The sequence below is a fragment of the Oreochromis niloticus genome, linkage group LG3 (genome assembly GCF_001858045.2).
Source record: "Oreochromis niloticus isolate F11D_XX linkage group LG3, O_niloticus_UMD_NMBU, whole genome shotgun sequence".
In the NCBI taxonomy this organism is placed as follows: Eukaryota; Metazoa; Chordata; class Actinopteri; order Cichliformes; family Cichlidae; genus Oreochromis; species Oreochromis niloticus.
Window position 1 is genome coordinate 8325038 of NC_031967.2, and position 19732 is coordinate 8344769.

At 38.6% G+C, this 19732-nt stretch overlaps 2 protein-coding genes across 5 annotated transcripts in view; both read right to left on the reverse strand.

Annotated features, from left to right (window-relative positions):
• LOC100709289 (up-regulator of cell proliferation-like) overlaps window positions 1–19732 on the reverse strand; it is an 86559-nt gene that overhangs the window by 66128 nt on the left and 699 nt on the right. The window contains exons 2-4 of one of the 4 annotated variants that reach the window (XM_019348515.2): window positions 17153–17209; window positions 16697–16826; window positions 11528–13803 (exon numbers count right to left, since the gene is read on the reverse strand). The exons of 1 other annotated variant lie outside the window; for it this stretch is intronic. In XM_019348515.2, coding sequence (XP_019204060.1) covers window positions 11528–13803; window positions 16697–16742 — 2322 coding nt within the window. In that variant the 5' untranslated portion in view covers window positions 16743–16826; window positions 17153–17209. Of the gene's footprint in view, window positions 1–9960; window positions 13804–16696; window positions 16827–17152; window positions 17210–19732 lie in introns of those variants that run through there. 2 more of the 4 variants (XM_019348508.1, XM_019348503.1) reach the window with 2 other exon arrangements.
• Window positions 9933–10907, reverse strand: LOC102078138 (uncharacterized). The gene has a single exon (XM_019348634.1). It carries the CDS (start codon window positions 10904–10906, stop codon window positions 9962–9964), a length of 945 nt encoding a protein of 314 aa, XP_019204179.1. The 5' UTR covers window position 10907; the 3' UTR covers window positions 9933–9961.

Here is a 19732-nt window from a genome sequence, read left to right on the forward strand (position 1 = left end):
GTTCTTATATAGTGCTTTTCTACTCTATCTGAGCACTCAAAGCGCTTTATACAACTAATTCATTTACCCAATCACACCCATTCCCACAAGCACGTTTTTTAGGTTGTTAGGTGCTTAATATGTAACATTTATACACATTCACTTCCCGATGGATGCATCAGAGAGCAACATGGGGTTAGTGTCTTGCCCAAGGATATTTGGCATGCAGACTGGAGGAGCCTGGGATTGAACCACCGGTTAGTAGCCGACCTGCTCTACCACCTGAGCTGCAGCAATACAATTTATTAGTTATACTCCTCTTTAAACTCAGTTCTTTTAGAACAGGGTTGGAGAACTCCAGGTCTCAAGGGCTGGTGTCCTGCAGATTTTAAATGTGTCCTTAATCCAACACAGTTGATTTAAGTGGCTAAATTACCTCCTCAACATGTCTTGAAAGCTGTGTCTCAATTCAGGGACCGCACTCTTCATAACTGTTTGACAGAAATGAAGGAAATAAAATGTTTTTTTGTTAGTTTTTTTTGTTTTATGAGATGTTTTGATTTGCTGAATATCTGAGGCTGAGACCACAGGACTGTAAAAACATGATTGTTGTGCTCTATTTCTGTACCAACTGTAATTTTAAGATTGGCTATTAAATAACAGTTAGCTAATGTTGCACATGAGACTAGTGCCATCTCACTTTGTTAATGTAAATACAATATAGCCAATATTAAATTTATTATTATACTAATTATGATTTATTACAGCAGTCAGCTTGAATTCCGTTTCAAATACTGAGCTTCAAGAAAGATTCAAGCTGCATTTATTTATATTTCCCATCATTTTATATCTTCACTCAAAGACAAGCATCTTTTACAGTGATGTATTATACATAAGAGACAAATATTGTTCTTTTAATAGGTTGGCATCACTAAATCTGTCTGAATGCTTACATGTGTAAAAAGAATATTTATGAGCTGGGATAACTGTTTTTGATAAAATGAAGAGTAGACTGATATATTAAATATTCCTTTATTGGGTGAAAAAATCATGTCATATCATAACTGCTTTATGTCATACACCGAACAGAGGCATCAATATAACATAGCTAACATTAACAGTGCAGTGAATCCTGCTTGTGCCGTGATATTCAGGACTGCAAACCAAGCAGCATCACTGACTTTCAGCTTGTTGTGTTTGTGGATATATGACTGACTTTAATTATCCATAAAATCATCACATTCTCTGTAAGATTAAGATCAACTATTAAACGGCGTATATTTTAAAGGCTTTAAAACCAAGTTAACGCTGAAAGTACGAACATCACTAATAACATAACTTTGCCGACATGTGGGCAACAGTAATGTTTTAATGTTCTTCATTATTAAACATTTGCACATAAATAACTGACAAAATATTCAGTACTTACTTTAAAAAGTTTACTCTTCGGCCGCCCCACTTCAGCTATCCCCCATTTTTTTGGGAAATAATTATCCACACCCACCGCTGCACAAGGAATTCTGGGATATGTTGGGCCACGAAGGATACACCGACCCATCCTTCAAATTCAGGGAAATGAAGGACGCATTTGTGGGCTGCATTTGGAGCAGCCTTCAAATTGGGACAGCCTTCGTCACGTCACTGTGACGTAATCGGTCTTAAAATGTGGCCTTTAAGGCTGCAGACCCTGAATTGGGATACAGCCAAAATCTCTACCGTTGGCCAAATTCATATCGTTTTTACCGTATACCGTTTATACCACTCACCCCTATACCAAAGTGCAAGGCTCTGGAGAAAAAAGTGTGAAGTTGAACACAGCTTTATTGCTGGATATAAACTTAGAATCATGTATAAACTGAAGCATTACTAGGAACTGAGATCTTGGAAATAGGATGACAGGGGATTTCTTTAAATCACCCTGCCGTTCTTCAGCTGAGACGTCTGAGTCGGAAAACACAACACTGCAGAAGTTTTTCACTCGCGAGGGGCAGTCATGGAACGCACGAACTGCGCCCCACGACTGCCTGCGACCTTTATTTATACAAGATTGTTTTGTGTGTGTGTGTGTGTGTGTGTGTGTGTGTGTGTGTGTGTGTGTGTGTGTGTGTGTGTGTGTGTGTGTGTGTGTGTGTGTGTGTACAAAGATAACATCACTCAAGGCAGCGGGTTTTTCCCTTTTCTACATCTGTATGTTCTCATAAAAGAGCTGAGCTTGGTCTTCTCTACATCTAAATGTTCAGAACGACAGGATGCGGTTAGTATCTGCATAAGTTCAGCACATAAGTTACTAGGTAAAAAGTCATGTAGAAATATGCTTAATCACAAATAATGAAAGGATACATTTCATGTAGCTGATCACATATATACAATTTTCTCTTGACATTCCGCCCTGTTTATCAGAGAAATGAAATGTACAATAAGTAACTACTTGTCTTTCACATTCTTAGTTACTACATCATAAGTTACACTTCATCTTCATGAAACAAGAAAAGAAGTCTTCATGATCTTCATAGATTTCAGTACATCTGCGTATGCTGTGAATGATAAACTTATCATCTGTGAAATTACAGCTTTTAAACAAGGAATAACTCAAATAAAGAAAAATAAAATCAGGAAAAGTCCAACGACGATCAACAATCTCTTTAAAATCTGAAGTCATGTCTGAAGAATGTACATTATCTGATATGTAAGTGCAGCATGTGGTTGTTCTCAGCCAGGATCATGTGCAGTGCAACACGATGTTGCATTACAGCAATTCTGAGAGCGTCTGGTTCTTGGTTTTGTCCTTCATTGACCTTCCAGGATGCTTTGAGAAACAAGCCGAATCTATAGTCCATTATTTCACTTCTGAGAGCATGTTTTCCAACACCTGCCCACAGGAGGAGTGAGTTGAGTACCTTTTGTCCAATTGTCCAAAGTTTGAATTCTTCAGGTACGTCGGTTTCCCAGATTGAGAAATGTAGTCTGACTGTTGAAGTTGAGCGTTTCTTCCTGGATGAGGATGACGATGTTATTGTTGTTGTTGTTGTGCACTTTACAAAAGTCACTCTGAAGGTGGTCAGAGATCAGAATTAGTGCACCTGTCCCAGGGTGTTTCCCATATATGGTTGTGTTAATATGCTCGGCATGTGCGAGCAGACGTAACAGTCTTTCTCTGTGGTCTTGTTAAACACATATCTGTATCAGGCATTTTTCATCCAAGGATGGATGTGATCTTGTGTCATGTCCATTAGGTGTAAGTTGTCGTACGTCCATCTACTCTGTCTGCCTCGTGGCTCAGCTGCTGTTGGCATCGGCTGGGGTCCTCTAAGGGTGAGCTTGGTAGTCAAGGTAACCATCAGGGTCCCCCTTCACACCTACACCTGGCTGCCTAAAGTTGATCGGATAGAGATTGGAGTGCGGGCTTACCCTACGGGGGCCCCAAGAACGCACTTACCACCCTCACCCCCGAAACAACCAAGCGTAGGCGCTTCCTCCTCGGTGTCGGGGCTTCCCGGGACCTCAACCTTTTTGCAGTGGCTCTGATGTATCCAAGATGGTCTCTCTGCAATTTTACAGGCTGTGGGTGTTGTCAATAACACTTGGTTTCAACCTGCAAGAGACTGGAGAGCCTTACGGCAGTTTATTGTTCAAAACAATATCCTTATTTTCTAGTAGTTTTGCCATCCTTTCTGCCAGAGTTGTTTCTCTGACGGATTTTTCTAAAGGTTCACTTTTTACAACTGAGATTGCATCTGCTTTTTACACTGGATAAATCTATAATCACTAGAGTATAAAAGTGTGTATTAAGGACCTAGACTATCCCCCCCTGAGGACACATGGGTCACCCCATGTGTCACTAATGCTGATGTTCTGCACTGGGACTTGGGGAGTATCGGTTTACCTTCACAAGTCATCAAATCATATATAGTTGTGCTCCACACTTTAACCATTTCTCCTGTTCTGTGGTTGGCGCTGCTCTTTGTTCATATTTGCATAATGGATGCAGACAATGTGTCTACAGTTTGTTGTTCGGCTAACGTTGCTGCTTGATCTGCAAAGTTATTGCCTTTAATTATTTCTGATTTATCTTTCTGATGTGCAGCACATTTACACAATGCTAACTGTTTTGGCAATGTAATCACTTCTAATAGTGTCTTTAGAAGATCTCCATGTTGTACTGGGTTTCCAGTAGATTTAATCATTCCTCTATGCTGCCAAATGCAAAATGATGTACTGCTAAAAAAAAAAAAACATACTGACATTCTGTGCGTCTCTCTGTCTGCTTCTTAGACACAGTCAGCTCCTTATATGGGCATGTAGTTCCTGTTCTAATTCAAAGGTTTTGGGTTCACACGATTTCCTGTCACAGACACACACATTTCCTGTTTTTGCATTAGTTAGTTTTTGCAGACTAATCGAACTCTTTTTCTAACTTTCCATATAGCAACAATAAGTGTCCAGCATTTGAGAGTTGTCTCACATGTGTGAGATAAGACAAAGTTGCTTATTTTTTTATTTATTTTTTTTAAAATTGAAGTCACTGCGTGGGGTACTTAGATGATCAGAGTGTGCCCTAAAACAACGTCAGCTGACTTTTTTACTGCCTCTGCTGCAGCTGCACAGGCCTGCAAACAACAGAGTCTAATTTGCAGGAGTAAAATGCAAGCGGACGTTGTTTTTCACCAAATGCCTGTGTTAAAACTGCGTTTATGTAACCTGCACCTCCATCTACATGTAAGTAGAAAGGCTATTTTCAAGTTACTGAATGATTCTTCTGCTGTCTTTTCTTTGTAGATGCAAGACTACATTTTAACTTAAGGCATTTAGGTCATTTCTATTTTTTTTTTTTTTTTTTTTTAAAGAACTCACACATCCCACATGTTTCAAACTTTTAAGTTAGGAAAAAACTTTGCATTGCTTACAGCTCATAGCTCACAGCTCTAAAACTAGGCATTAGGAAATCATATGCCTAATCATTATTTGTCATTGTGATCCACAAGTATGATCACAAATTTATTTTTCAAACCAACAAAACAAACAAACAAACAAAAACAAATCGCCGATGGCATGAACGCTTTTTACACACATGAGCCAGGACACAAAAAGAAGAAAAAAATTGCTGCCAGGAACAAAGCAGAAATGTGAGGAAAAAACTGAGCTCACAGCTGCATGTGTGAGCTTTTAATATGCAGCTTCTGCTCTAAAAGACAAATGAAATAAAAATAAAAAATGTGTAACTTGCTCATTAGCTTAGTAGTGTCCACATATTTATTTCTGCTTCTCAAACCTGTAGCTTTAGCTGTTGTATACAGGGTTTAGCTTATTAGTTGTTAGTATAGGTTTGCTCTTCATCTCAACAATGTCTCGTCTAGGATGACAGGTTTTCAATCATGTCTCTATGCACCTGATTAGATTAGGTATTTTCCTTATTTTTTCATCTCATATATCATTGTACCGAGTTTGAGCAAACCTTAAGCTTGAATCAGACTACTTTTAACAACTATCCACCTCACATCATAACTGACTGAGGTGCCCCTTCTTATTAATAGTATGTCATTATTAATGTTATCATTGTATTGTTTTTCCTTTATTATAACAGCAATAGTATATTACAATATACTACTATACTACTAATATACAATAGTTTATTATTTTATATTTTATTATGTATCCATCACGGGTCTGTGTGAATCTGCAGCTTCACACCTTCCCAAGCTGGAGACATTTGCTTTTCCTTGGCTGACCAATGACACAGCCTTAATATACCTTATGCATCTCTCTCTTTTTTTTTTTTAGTTTTCGTGTGAATTATCTGGTTTCATGCATGGTTGTCTTCCCAATTTGTTTCATTTGTACCAATTTACAGGTTGTTATCCTTCCTATTATCTCCTATTATCATGTTGAATACACTAGATAAGCTCTACTTTAATTTAAGTTAACCTTAATTTAACCTTTTGTTTATTCCACTTCATTCCTCTTTCCATACTTTAAAATACAACTCTTGTGTATGATTTCTTTTTAGCATCCTTTTCAGTATTTATTTCTGCTTGGAGGGTTTCTTATAATTTAGTTATACATTATACATACAATTATACATTTTCCCTCCCACGTGGGACATTTAGGTGTTCTTTGGATTTCTCCATCTATATGCACTAATTTGTCCGGCGCCTGGACATTTCTTTTCTAGCCACTGTTCGTCAACAGTGAGTTTTGTGGGCTGATTCCCCATTATCACAGAACTGCAAAGCTTTCTCTGGTACTAAACTTGGGGGTGGTTGCTGTCACGCCCTTCTACCTTTCCCCTTTATCACCAGTACTTGAGCTTTTGCAGGATACACAAAGAAAACAATAAAAACAAACAATGGAAGTAGTTCAGCAGCGTATTGTGCTGTAAAATCAACTTACTTTCAAAACACATATACATAAAACACATATACATACACACAGATAGACATTTGCGCGCTAATTTGTCACGAAGTAATTTCGGCTACTTCTGAAACCAGTCTAAATATAATTTATTACGAGGTAATTGCGGCTACCTCTAAAACCAGCCTAAACTTAGTTCCTTCCGGCGAACTCAACCTATTTCACGTGTTTTTTCTTCAAACCCTTGCGGCGGGTTAGACCTACTTAGACCCTTGCGGCGGGTTAGACCTATGCACTTCTCTTTTGTGCACCCGTGCAGTGGGTCAGCCTAATGCGCTATTAATCCTTGCGGCGGATAAGACCTATGCGCTTCTCTTTTGTGCACCCGTGCAGTGGGTCAGCCTAATGCGCTATTAATCCTTGCGGCGAATAAGACCTATGCGCTTCTTGTAAACCCTTCCGGCGGTTTAAAACCAAAAAGTGTTTTCTCACCCTCAGTCGTCTTTTGCTGGTTGTTCAGGTCATCTGGATCCCAGCGTCATGGACCAGGACCGGCCTGGATGCGAATTTACGCCCAGGACTCTCACCTCTACTTGGAGAGGGCTGTCGACAGACTTCGGTGCTGGTTTACCCACGACGTCAGGATGCAGAAGTCAGACCTTATTGGAGTCACAGAAACGTGTCTGGTTTTTCCATCTCTAGGCTCGAAGGACCAATTTAAATGACAGGGGATTTCTTTAAATCACCCTGCCGTTCTTCAGCTGAGACGTCTGAGTCGGAAAACACAACACTGCAGAAGTTTTTCACTCGCAAGGGGCAGTCATGGAACGCACGAACTGCGCCCCACGACTGCCTGCGACCTTTATTTATACAAGATTGTTTTGTATGTGTGTGTGTGTGTTTTGTGTGTGTGTGTGTGTGTGTGTGTGTGTGCAAAGATAACATCACTCAAGGCAGCGGGTTTTTCCCTTTTCTACATCTGTATGTTCTCGTAAAAGAGCTGAGCTTGGTCTTCTCTACATCTAAATGTTCAGAACGACAGGATGCGGTTAGTATCTGCATAAGTTCAGCACATAAGTTACTAGGTAAAAAGTCATGTAGAAATATGCTTAATCACAAATAATGAAAGGATACATTTCATGTAGCTGATCACATATATACAATTTTCTCTTGACATAGGAAAAGAACACAAAGCAAATGCTGCTAAAACTGGAATGAACACTAATAGAAGACTGAATGTCCTGATTTTGTTTCTTTAGCTGCTTTATCAAGGTCACAGTGTTTAATAGTGCATCAAACCAGACATATAAAGACTTATAAAGCCATGAAGTGATTTGCTGCATGTTAAACATATGGGATTTAATGTAATTTTTTTTTATTCAAAACATTACAACTTAAGCAAAAACAACAACAAAAAACACTTTATACATATCATCAAGATAATTTTAAGATCTATGTGATGTCGCTTAACACTCTACAATGACAAAGAATATGACAAATACACTCAGTCATGCAAACAATCAGCCTGTTCTCCCCTGCAAATGTACGCCTACTGACTTGTTTTTACATTTCTTTTTTCAATTCTGAAATGCTTTAGATTAAAGAAAATAAAATGTCACATTTGAAAATAGTGAAGAATTGTAACTAGACAATTAAAAGAATATAAAAAAAAAAATCAGACAAACTCTTTTAGTTGCTTAACCAAATGTAGATAACATAAAATAAGTAGAACATATATAATGAACCATTCTTTTAAAAGGAATTACATATTCAGGTAGGTAGGTAGGTAGGTGTAGGTGTAGGTGTGTGTGTGTGTGTGTGTGTGTTGGCTATACGCTGGGGCAAGAGGGTTCAATGATCCCTTAAACAAACATCCTGCCCCCTTAAATTAAACTTTTAGAAGTTGCGAAAGAAAATAATAGATTACCCCAAAAATGAATATGGGCATGATTTACTACAGTAGCTGAAAAATCTGCTGCAAAACGCACAAATGACATGATAGGTTTCACCTCTCATTCACTCTTTCCCTCCATGCTTTGTTTGTGTGCAGGCCCACACAGCACTCACCCTCTCCCCAACTAAACAGCCAATCACTGTTAGTATGCAAATGAGCTGGTGTCAGATTTCTTAGTACGCAAAGCAGAGCAAAAATGAAGCAGCAAATGTCTGTCGTCAAAATCATAGCGACTCTCAGATAATTAACAACTAAAAAATATATCTATATTTGTACAGTCAATGGGAGACTAGTCCATTGTTTTCCTCCTGAGGGATTGCACCTTAATATGGTCAGGGGGCTGGCATGCCTCAGTGACCCTAAGAGCTAAGTTGGGCAGGTCTTAGTGTAGAGGCCTGACAAAGTGCAATCCAATTACATGGCAAAAACAGTTATCCAGAGCACCCCACTATCATCACCACCACAGCCACCACCCCACACCTTACCCGCCTCTGTTGCCACCATTTGCCCCCTCCACATTTCTTTCTGCCCCCTCATATATGCCTGTCTAGAACTGGCCCTGTTCCACGGAATCATAAATAAAATTGTAATGCATGGGCTTTTTCTTTTTCTTTTTGTCCTAGGAGAATAATACCACTTACAGACTCAAAATCAAAACAGGCGCAAGTTTTAAGCAGGTTATTTTTCATTTCAGGTGTTAAATGCAAACTCAGGAAAAAGTGAGAAATGTTCTTATGTTACCTTATTGTAAGCCAGAGTAGCTAATGTACACTAATCTACATCATCAAAACAAGCCGATATCACAGTATTTGAGGACATGTTCTCTGCACTTTAAGAATAAGAGGAAGAACTTCTCTTAGAAGTTGCAAAATGACTCTTTGAGACTTTTTTCTGCCTGATCTTTTGTGATGTCATTCCAACATTTTGGAATATCAGCAGGTTCTGCTTGGAAAACTTTGGCAAAGTCCTTGTTGTATTTTTTCATTACATATTTCCAGTAGTCTGATACTTTAAGGCTCCCATCTGGAAGGATTTTCCAGTCTGAAAAAATTTCCTTATAACGCTTGTAAGGGTGCCATGCATAGTTTGTAGCACTGCAGCGAAAAACCATATCACTGCTAACAGCTGTTGTGCATACATCAGTGACAAGTTTATTCGTACTTTCCCACGTACATGTACCCAGACCTCTTGATCGATGTTGTGAGGCAAAGTGTTCATTATGGTCTTTTCCTCCAGCTTCACAAGGAACTTTGCAGAATGGACACTGTTTGGCACAACCAATCAGTTTGTTGAAAAGCTCATCCAGGGGTTGCACATGGAGATGCTGTAGTTTCATTTCAAAGTTCAGTTTCTGAAACTCTTTCCTAAGCTCTTCTGCCATGTCCTTTACACACTCTGTGAGCCAATGAGCAAACTGTTCTTTGTCAGTATCGCTCAGGATCATAAAAGCAACAAGAGCATCCTTAGGAATGATCAGTTTATCACCAAGTTCCTTGCAAATCTCTTTAACAAATGTCTTGAAATTATCACTATTTCTGGTTTTGGCCTCTTTGATGGCAGCATTAATGGTGCTGACACATGACTGGAGATGTTTCTCCTCAAACTCTGATATTTTGGACATAGTTGAGAAGTGCTTCACTATTTGTATCTCAATCACTTCTTTTACATACTTCTCATAATTCAGAATATATTCCAGGTATATTCCTTTGAAAGTAAATCCAGTAAAACTGAATACTGGAAGGACATTCGTGTGCTGAACTGCTCACATGTCAGCATTTGATCAATGATATCAGTTCCCAGAGATCGACTGATAAAATCTTTAACAGCAGGCTTCAAACATCGGTTGGTAAATTCTTCTGCCTTCTTCTGACACTGGTCTCGTTTATAAAACACATCAATGAAATCAGCACAAAACTTTTCCTTGTTTTTCATCAGACATCTGTAGGGATCATTTTCTTGGATGAAATCTTCGTGCATTTCTTGAAACTCTCTGGCTGCAAATCCACAGATGTGCTGTTTCAGAGAAACTTCAAACTCAATGTCTGTCTGAACATCTTGATTCTTTTGCAGCTTCTCATCAATGATGTGAAGGATCTCCTCGATGTAAGTGTCACAGTAATTCTTTTTTTGTTTCACTTTTTCACTCACAAACTGAGTGCAGGCCTCTATGATGTTGTCATACAGTTTTTGTACAATCATTATGTGATCTTCAGTGTGGAAAAACTTGCTGACTTTGTGTTTCAATTGGTTGTACAATCCTTTCGCTGTATATTTGAAAGGCTTTTTTCCACAATCCTGCAGACTTTTTTGACTTAATAATTCACATGCATGACTCCCCCTGTGTGACAGATTGTTTCTCAGGTAGTGAGATACACTGGTGAAGACATTTGTTGTCTTTTGTTCAGAAAAAGAAAGTTTCTCCAGAGTTTCACTCCACATCTTGTGAAATTCATTTTCCAGTTCTGTCTCCCCCATCTGGATATTCTTTTTCCGACATTCATCAATTAGTGCACAAACGGCCTTTTCAATCTCTTGTGCATGAGTCTTTTTAATTTTTTCAATTTCTGCCATTCCCTCTTTGATTTCTGCTGCTGCTTTGAGCTGATTAAAAACACTCCTTTCCATTTCTTTTCAAAGGCTCTTTACACTGTTTGAGAATTCCTCTCTGTATCCTTCAACCAGATAAACATGACCCTCTGTTTGCTTGAAATACTGTTTCAGATTATCTAGAAGTCTTGTCTCCCATGTGGACAGCAGTTCGGAGGCTTCACTTTTCAAAGATGTGAGAAATTCTCTCATGTCAGTAGATTCAGATTTTGCTGCATCTGTACCCAAATTGGAAATTTTAGTTTCTGCATTTGTTACCCAGGTGTACATTTGTTTTTTGAATTCCCACTCCCATTTGTTGAATTCTGTGCAGAGTCTCATGTATGCATCAGCTACGAGGCTGTTTCTGAAGCTGAAGATAAAGTTTTCATGTTTTACTGCAGTCCACAGGCTTCTCACCCACTCTTTAAACTCAGAGATATCATTAGCCGATGACTCACAGTTTCCCAGCAGTTGGATGATGTGTTTCTTGAGCTCATATACAGCCTCACTGTAGCCTGCATTGACTGGTGCCATTGGTGGGTTTCCATTCCAGAGTCCAGGAATGTACCAGTTCCCAGTGTCTGGACTGTACTCCATCACATCAGTGAAGCTCTTGTTCTCCTCTTTCTTTTCCATTTTGGCTGCTGCCTGGGTCATCTCATTTAACTGTTCCAGGAGCAGTTTCCTGTCTCGTGAGTTCTTCTCATGGGCTGAAACATCGGACACATTCTGGTGAACAAACACACATTTTGGCTTTTTGCCCACCTCCTTCATCCTGAGAAAAGCATGCACAACTATTTGTAGGATGTCCTTCATTTCAGTTGAATTCTCCATTGCAATATTAACAATGGTGATGTCACTCAGCCCCACAACAAGTGTAGCAAGCTCATTGTCGTGCTCATAGCTGTTGTCCAGTTGTGCAAGTTCTGGTGACTTTAAGCCCTCAGTGTCAATGATCAGCATGAAGTCACAGTTTAGGACTTTTTTCATGTCTTCATTGATTTTGATGAGCAGCATAAAGGCACCTCGAGTACATCGACCACTGCTGATTGCAAACTGCACTCCAAACATGGTGTTAAGGAGAGTGGACTTTCCTGTGCTCTGAACTCCAAGAACTGTGACTACCAGGATCTTTCTGTTTGGAGACACCAAGTCACTGAGCTGAGAGAGAACATCACTCACCCATCTGAGAGGGATGTTGGATGCATCTCCATCTACAAGCTCAAGAGGAAATCCACCAAGCAACAACTCTGCACACAGTTTGGGCAGATGCTGCAGCTGTTGACGTGATGGATCTGTTTGTGGAAGGGACAGTGAGGCTTCATAGATCTGACCCATTTCACGGAAGAAGTGTTCAGTCCCCAGTGAGCTGTTGGAAATTTGTCTGTCAATCTCCTTGATCTCCTTCTTGTTCTCAGAGTTCTTGCATTTTTCTTTATATTTCTCCCGAAGTTCAGAAAGTTTTATACGAGACAGGTTATCAAGGTTCATTCGCATCCATTTCAGGAAATAAAACCTCTCTGTTCCTGGGCTTGATATTGCATTGATGAAACATGTCATAGCTGTTGACATGTTATAAGAGTTCTGAATTTCCCGATTTTCTTTTTTCTGTAGCTGAAGTTCACTTTTGTAATCTTCAATATTTTCAGACCCAACATTTCGAAGTCGAAATTCTTCCTTCTCTAACCAGGTCAGTTGTTTCCATATTTCACCTTGTCGTGGAAGCTGATCTTCTTTGAATCTATGGATATGTTGAATTTCTGCAGTGATGGCTTCTGCATTTGTCTTTGCAGTCTGGCACTCTGGAGAGTCTTCATCAACCAGGATTCCCAGTTCATGGGCAATGTCTGCCATCTGCTCTATTGTCATCTTCATCTTTGAGTTCTCAACTACATCTCTGACTGTTTTTCTCAGATCTTTTACCAAGTCTGCATCATTTTTCTTTTCTGTCTTAATAATGATGTTGTTCTTAGTCAAACCCATTTTAGTAGCTACTTTTTTCAGAGCGTCTTTTTTGAAGCCCTTTCTCTCATAGTTACCCACTAAGAAGATCTCTGCCTTATGGTGTTGTTTAGTAAGTAAACTGCACTCAGAGTCCAGCTGGTCAAAGAACACAAAAACTGCTGCAGATGTCTGACACAGAAAGGAGTATTGTGTTTCAAATGAAGCAACGTCCCCACGAAGGTTAGCTACAGCCACAGGCTGGCTGAAAATATCAATGTTTGTGTTTCCACAAGGAAGATACCAAGTAATTTCAGTCAGTCCGTTGGATATTCTTTTTGGATGGTCACCACACTCCATGTTGTAGCGAACAAAGGTGTCATGGTACTGCTGAGAATTGCTCAGAAGCTTATTGAGAATCTCTGACTTGGACAAGGAGCACTCACCCAGTCTGACAAAAGAAATCATTGGAAGTTCAGACAGAACGATTCTGTCTTCAATGAAGCCCTTGGATTCTGACAGAGACTGAGGTCTGTACTTTTTAACAATGTCTCTCATGGCCCACAGCATGAGTGTGCACTGATTGGTGTCACAATTGGGAAGCAGCAGAGGAACAGAGAACTGACACATGGACATTTTTACTGCCATTTCCTGCTGCACAAGACCATCAGAACCCAGAAAGAGAGCAGTGATTATATCAAGGGGGTTTATCTTGCTACCATTGTTTGGGCTCTCATACAGATCATCAAAATCTAAGTTTGAATCCTGTGATTCAGCATCAGAGTCTGATTCACACACTAATTTTGCATTTCTAGCTGTCACATTAACCATCATCAGTTTCTTTAGAAAACACCATGAAAGGTCTGAGTTACAGTTGGCAGGTTGATCAGTGATGGTCTTCTCATTAAGCTCAAGTATTCTGCCAAGTGATAGCTTCTCTGCATAGTGCTGTTCAATGTCCAGATCCTCCAATAAGTTTTCCAGCTCTGTCTCTGTGAATATAAACACAGAACAGAACATATAGAACAGGGTCATTACTTTTGTTTTAACATTTGAGGGACATTATTATTTCACATCACTACGAACTTTCAAACATCAAATCAAATTGAGCCTTAACAGTACCACATAAAAGGCAGTCCTGTTAGTTTATTAATTACCATGGGATGTCGGATGAAAAGAGATGAAAAAGGCAAAACTGTATGCAAAAGTCAGGGGTAAAAGCGGTCAGTGGGTTTTTTTTGTTTGGTTGGGTTTTTTTGGCACAGCACTGGAACGACAGCAATGTCCATAATGTGGTACACTATCAGTCAAAAGTTTGGACACCTTATTTAATGTTATTTCTTTATTTTTTTATATTTTAGACTCTTCAAAATAGCCGTCCTTTGCTTTGATTTCTACTTTGCACACTCTTGGCATTCTCTCGATGAGCTTCATGATGAGTCACCTGAAATGGTTTTCCAACAGTCTAGAACAGGGGTGGGCAATCACAGTCCACGAGGGCCGGTGTCCCTGCAGGTTTTAGATGTGTCCTCGAACCAACACAGCAGATTTAAATGGCTAAATTAGCTCCTCAACATGTCCTGAAGTTCTCCAGAGGCCTGGTAACGAACTAATCATGTGATTCAGGTGTGTTGACCCAGGGTGAGATCTAAAGCCTGCAGGGACACCGGTCCTCGTGGACTGAGATTGCCCACCCCTGGTCTAGAAGGAGCTCCCAGAGTTGCTGAGCACTTGTTGGCCCCTTTGCCTTAACTCTGCGGTCGATCTCCGGTTGCAGCAGATGGCCGCCCCTCCCTGAGCCTGGTTCTGCCGGAGGTTTCTTCCTGTTGAAAAGGGAATTTTTCCTTCCCACTGTCGCCAAAGTGCTTGCTCATAGGGGGTCATATGATTGTTGGGTTTTTCTCTGTACCTATGAAGCACCTTGAGGTGACTTTTGTTGTGATTTGGCGCTATATAAATAAAATTGAATTGAAAATTGAATTGAATCCCACTTTATCCTCTTTCCTACTCATTTTTCTGTTTATAGGCAAAGTCACCCTCTACAATAGATGCAACAGAAAAATAGAGCTATTTTTTTTTTCCTTTTTTTTTTTTCTCTGATTCAAGATGAGTACATTGATTAGAATAAAGATTTAGTGTTGGGTCTGTGTTTCCACAAGCCCCGCTGGTTTTAGAGACTTATTCATCATGAAAGAAAACAAGACAGTCAGCGATCGATCGATTTTTCTTGCAAGGGAGGTCTCGTTGGTGTCTACACGAAAATGACCCCAAATACGGCCTCCTCCCGCTGCCTTTTATTGAGAAACAGTTCACACAGCAAAGCCACGCCCACATGGTTCTAAGACAAGGCATTGTATTTTATATGTGTGAACTTCTGTATGTAAGTAAGAATGTGTGTGTGTGTGTGTGTGTGTGTGTGTGAGAGAGACCTCCTGCTGGGCAGGAAGCTTACATCAAAAAGACCTTCACAAGGATGTGTCTGTAATAAAAGACTACAGCTCCCCACCCATTGAATTGTTTAACATTTAACAATTCACTCTAACATTTAGACTGAAATAAAATTTGTATTCTCATCTACTATTATTTTATTGTGATATTAACCCTCCTCTCATGTTTCTCAGGAGCAATGATGTTCCTGCTTGAAATTGACCTGGGGCATGTTTAGTGATCTAAAAGTGTCAGAAACCAAAAAATTCCAATACAGTGGTGTTCCTTACATCTCAGAGATCCTGGTTTAATGAAGAATTATCACTCATTTTCATAAAAATTTTTAAATGTTCTTTGGAAGGACTTTGAAATAAATACAATAATTTTTCATGACATTGATCTTTTGAATATGTTTTTCAATTTTATAATATTTTACAATACTTACTTATTTTACTTTTTTATAATGGAGTACATTTTCATGTTTCTCTCCCATCTGACAGCACTTGTCTCTCAATTATCAAATCGTAATACTCAGAAGTCTCCAGAGACATTGTAGCAAAAAAATAAATAAATAAAAAAAAAACATATGCCTCTGTGTCCCACAGACTGGCTGTTAATTAATTCTTTGACTTTTGGACCCAAGCCAGCAAGAGAACCCCAAATATCCATTCTTCCAATTTTACCCCCCAAAAACACTGTATTTTTAGTAGTGCTGTCAGCATTAATCTCGTTAAAATGACGTTAACGCCATAACCGCATTAACGCAGCAAATCCCCGTTAGAGAGTTAACACGGATCGCCCCGTGCCTGGGGCTGCATGGCGTCAACGCGTTAGTGCGGTTAGCTTGTTAGCGCGTTTCCGCCGTCCTGCCCCACATGATCCGTGTTAACTCGCTATATATTTCACAATTTTCAGTGTGATTGTCTTGCTTGGAGGGATGTGGATAGCAGTTTCCCTATTTGGTTCAGAATCATTAGATTCAGAATTAACCTAGAGATGGTCTTCAGACATCCTCCTCCTCTATGATCAAAGCTGAGTTCCAGAGCCTCCAGGGCTGTCAACTGCTTATGTCTGCTGTGTGTTTGTGCCTGGTTGTCTCACATTTGCAAAGAAACAAGCAGTGATTGACACTTCTGACCCCCTTAACCTCCACTTTGACTGTAGGGTCAAATTGACCAGAACAATATCTATGTAAAATAAACATGTGACGCGTGAAATGAACCATTTTAATTTCATCTGTTGATTACAGTTTTAAAGCCAAGTACAATACATTTCAAATTCAAAAGTACTTGAGACACTGCAGTTGTACTTCAACTTTTACTAGATTATTTTTGAACACTAATATCTGTACTTCTACGTAAGTACAGAATGTCTGTACTTTTTTGTCACCTCTTCTATTCAAAGTATTTTGTGTATTGCTTCATTTTTTAATACCTATGACACGCCTCTTTTGCATACCTTTGTTTCCAGATGTCTCACCAGACTGGTTTTTGTGATCGTCCATTTCGTCAGAGCCTGAAAAAGGTCCTCTGGTCTCACAATCCTGTGTGTGGAGCAGTTCATGTAGTTAGTCTCAGTCTCTCGCTTGCTGCAAATGTAGCAACAGGACAAAAACTTTAAAAAAAATGTAGGAATAAAACATTTTGTTGTTAATGGAAAAATAACAAATCATTTTGCTTAAAGCTATAAACAGGCAGCACATCAGTTTGTACAGTTCTGCAGAACAAACAATAAATTGTACAAAGCTGATTATTACCACACATATACATTTATTACGCTTAATAAATGCATTTCTACTGTTGGCTTTATTTTAAAAAAGATTATGAATATTTTAGAAAATAGATCAAAATACAATTACCCTACACACATTATCTTGCATACACTTATTTCATGATGCACAACATATCATTTTACCTCTATTGTGGGTGCAGACTGTCATCCAAGTGTTGTTCTAAATTACTCAGGCACAATCTGTGAAAGTTATGAGAGACAAATCTAAGTCTCTATACTCCAAGGACTATATTGCATTCCACAGAATTCAAGCTTTACAAAAAAAAATTTCAATATGTTTATAACTTCACCAGATAAAAGAACATCAAGGCTTTTCTCTTTTTTTTTGCTTTACAGGAAAACCTATAATATAATTCAGCTCAATGAAGCACCTGCTTGTTCCTTTATCCAACTTGCACATTGAAAATTTATCAAGTACAACACAAACCAAAAAGCTAGTTTAGCTCCAAAATAAAACGTAACCCTTTTGAACACAGTGTAAAAAAAAAAAAAAAAAAAAAAAAAAAGAGTATAAAAATATGAAAGTAAGAAAAAATGTCCAGAGGTGGGAAATAAAGTATAAATACTTCATTAATGTACTTAAGTAGGATTTTCAGGCATCTGCATTTTACTTACCAATAAAATAACATAAAAGACAATCCTACTGATGAATCAATCACTGGTGCTTATCTCACATGCCAACATGGAAATTAATGCTTAGCTGTAATGCCCTATTTCATTTTAGAGATTTTTTTTTTTTTTTTTTAAATGGATGCTGGATATATACATGATGTATGCTGATGAAGTTATGCTTTTTACATATAACATAAAATGTCCTTCAAAACAAACTGAAGTAACTAACTTTGTGTTATTCAAAAGTTGCATTTAAATAATAAACAGTACAGGCTAAAGTGTTTAGTTTGCAGTACAGTGGTCCCTCGCTGTAACGCGGTTCACTTTTCGCGGCCTCGTTGTTTCGCTGATTTGTTTTTTTGTGTGCAATTTTGCATGCTACTTTTTTTTTTTTTTTTTAACAGCGCATTGTGTTCTGCATCCTGATTGGCTGTGGACCATTTTCGATCAATCTCGTGCCGTGTCTCCTGTACACTGTACTGTATGTTTGTAAGTTTTTTCCCCCAACAAACACAACAATGTCGACGAAACCTTTTGCACCGTCAAAGGCACCTGCGGGTGCCTTTGGTTTCATTCTATAATACTGGACTTATTTTCTTCGAAGGTTTGAACTTTGAGAGTGTTTAAACCATAGACAAAAGTGTGAAAATGTTCATGCCTGTCTGAGAAAAGTGTATAAAGTGTGTAGTGAGGGGTTTTACAGCCTTAAAAGATCTATAATAATTGCAAAAAATAAAGTTGGCGACTTCGCGGATTTCACCTTGAACGGGTTATTTTTGGAACGTAACTCCCCCGATAAACGAGGGACCACTGTAGTGTGATTATGTTTACAGAGATGCACTGTGTTGGACTGGTGCAGAACATATCTGATGCCAACAGTTAGTGTTCGATTACGCCAAGAGTAGCAGACATCAATATAAACTTAACCTGATGGCTTTAGTTTTAGACTACGTAGAGGGTAGAAAGTAGCCATGACATGGTGCTGACAATAGAAATAATTGTCACTTACTTCTGAATGATTTGTTTCCCCACACCGCACTACAACACCAGATTTTAGGGTTCCCCCATAAATCTAATAAGACTTCAGCTTCTGACTATATGCATTTTTCTGTTAAGATGTTCAGGCAAAATCATTTATGATGTAGACAACAGCAAATAGAGCTAGTTTTTGAATTTCTTTGTTCTTCGCTGTTTATGTTCTATATAACAAAGCTGAATATATTCTTTGGCATTTGAATTAAAATGGAAATAGCATTTTTATTTCCTTTTGTTATGATTATTTTATTACTACATGCTATGGCAGGTGGAGTTTCAAAAACAGATGGCAGTAATGTCCTATGAAGAGCATAATTTTGATCAATGTTTCCAGCACCTTGTTGAATCTATGCCATGTAAAACGTCACTGTATCACAGTGGTTCCCAAACTTTTTTTGCTAGGCCCACCTTTATGTTTTACAACAAAATCACAAACACATCCTCCAACCACACACACCTGTATTTTGTTTTCAAACTCCATTGCAGTTTATTCCACAACTCAAAACTTTTGTAAACAATTAAAACAAATAAAAGTTAACTGCAATAAATTATTTTACGTATAGTTGGGGTTTTTTGTTTTGATTGAGAAATGTTTCTCTATGCAAAATGGGTTTAAAAACATAAACAACTGTGGGATACTGTTTGTCCGTGATTTGAACCAGGGGAAGAACTTGTGGCATGATCAGCGTTGTGCCAAGGTAGGTATCACTGAGAAAATTTGTTCATTAAAAAAATACATCTTTGCTATGCATAAGTATCAAAACGTTTCTTAATTAACCCAAAAGAACTGAATGGCTGACCTGGAATCCCTGATACCCATAATACCAAAAGGCATTAGACATGAGTAGAACAAGAGTGCAATATTTTTTTTATTTTTTAAGGTTTTTTTTTTATATAATGTTCACCCAAAGTAGCATTATTAAAGATACATAATCTTTATTGAATTACATTAAAAATGAATTACTAATCCATTATATATAAATACACTTAATTGAGAATCCTCATAGCACTCCAGCAGACCTAGTTGAGCAAAAGTGACAGAAACACGTGGTTCCT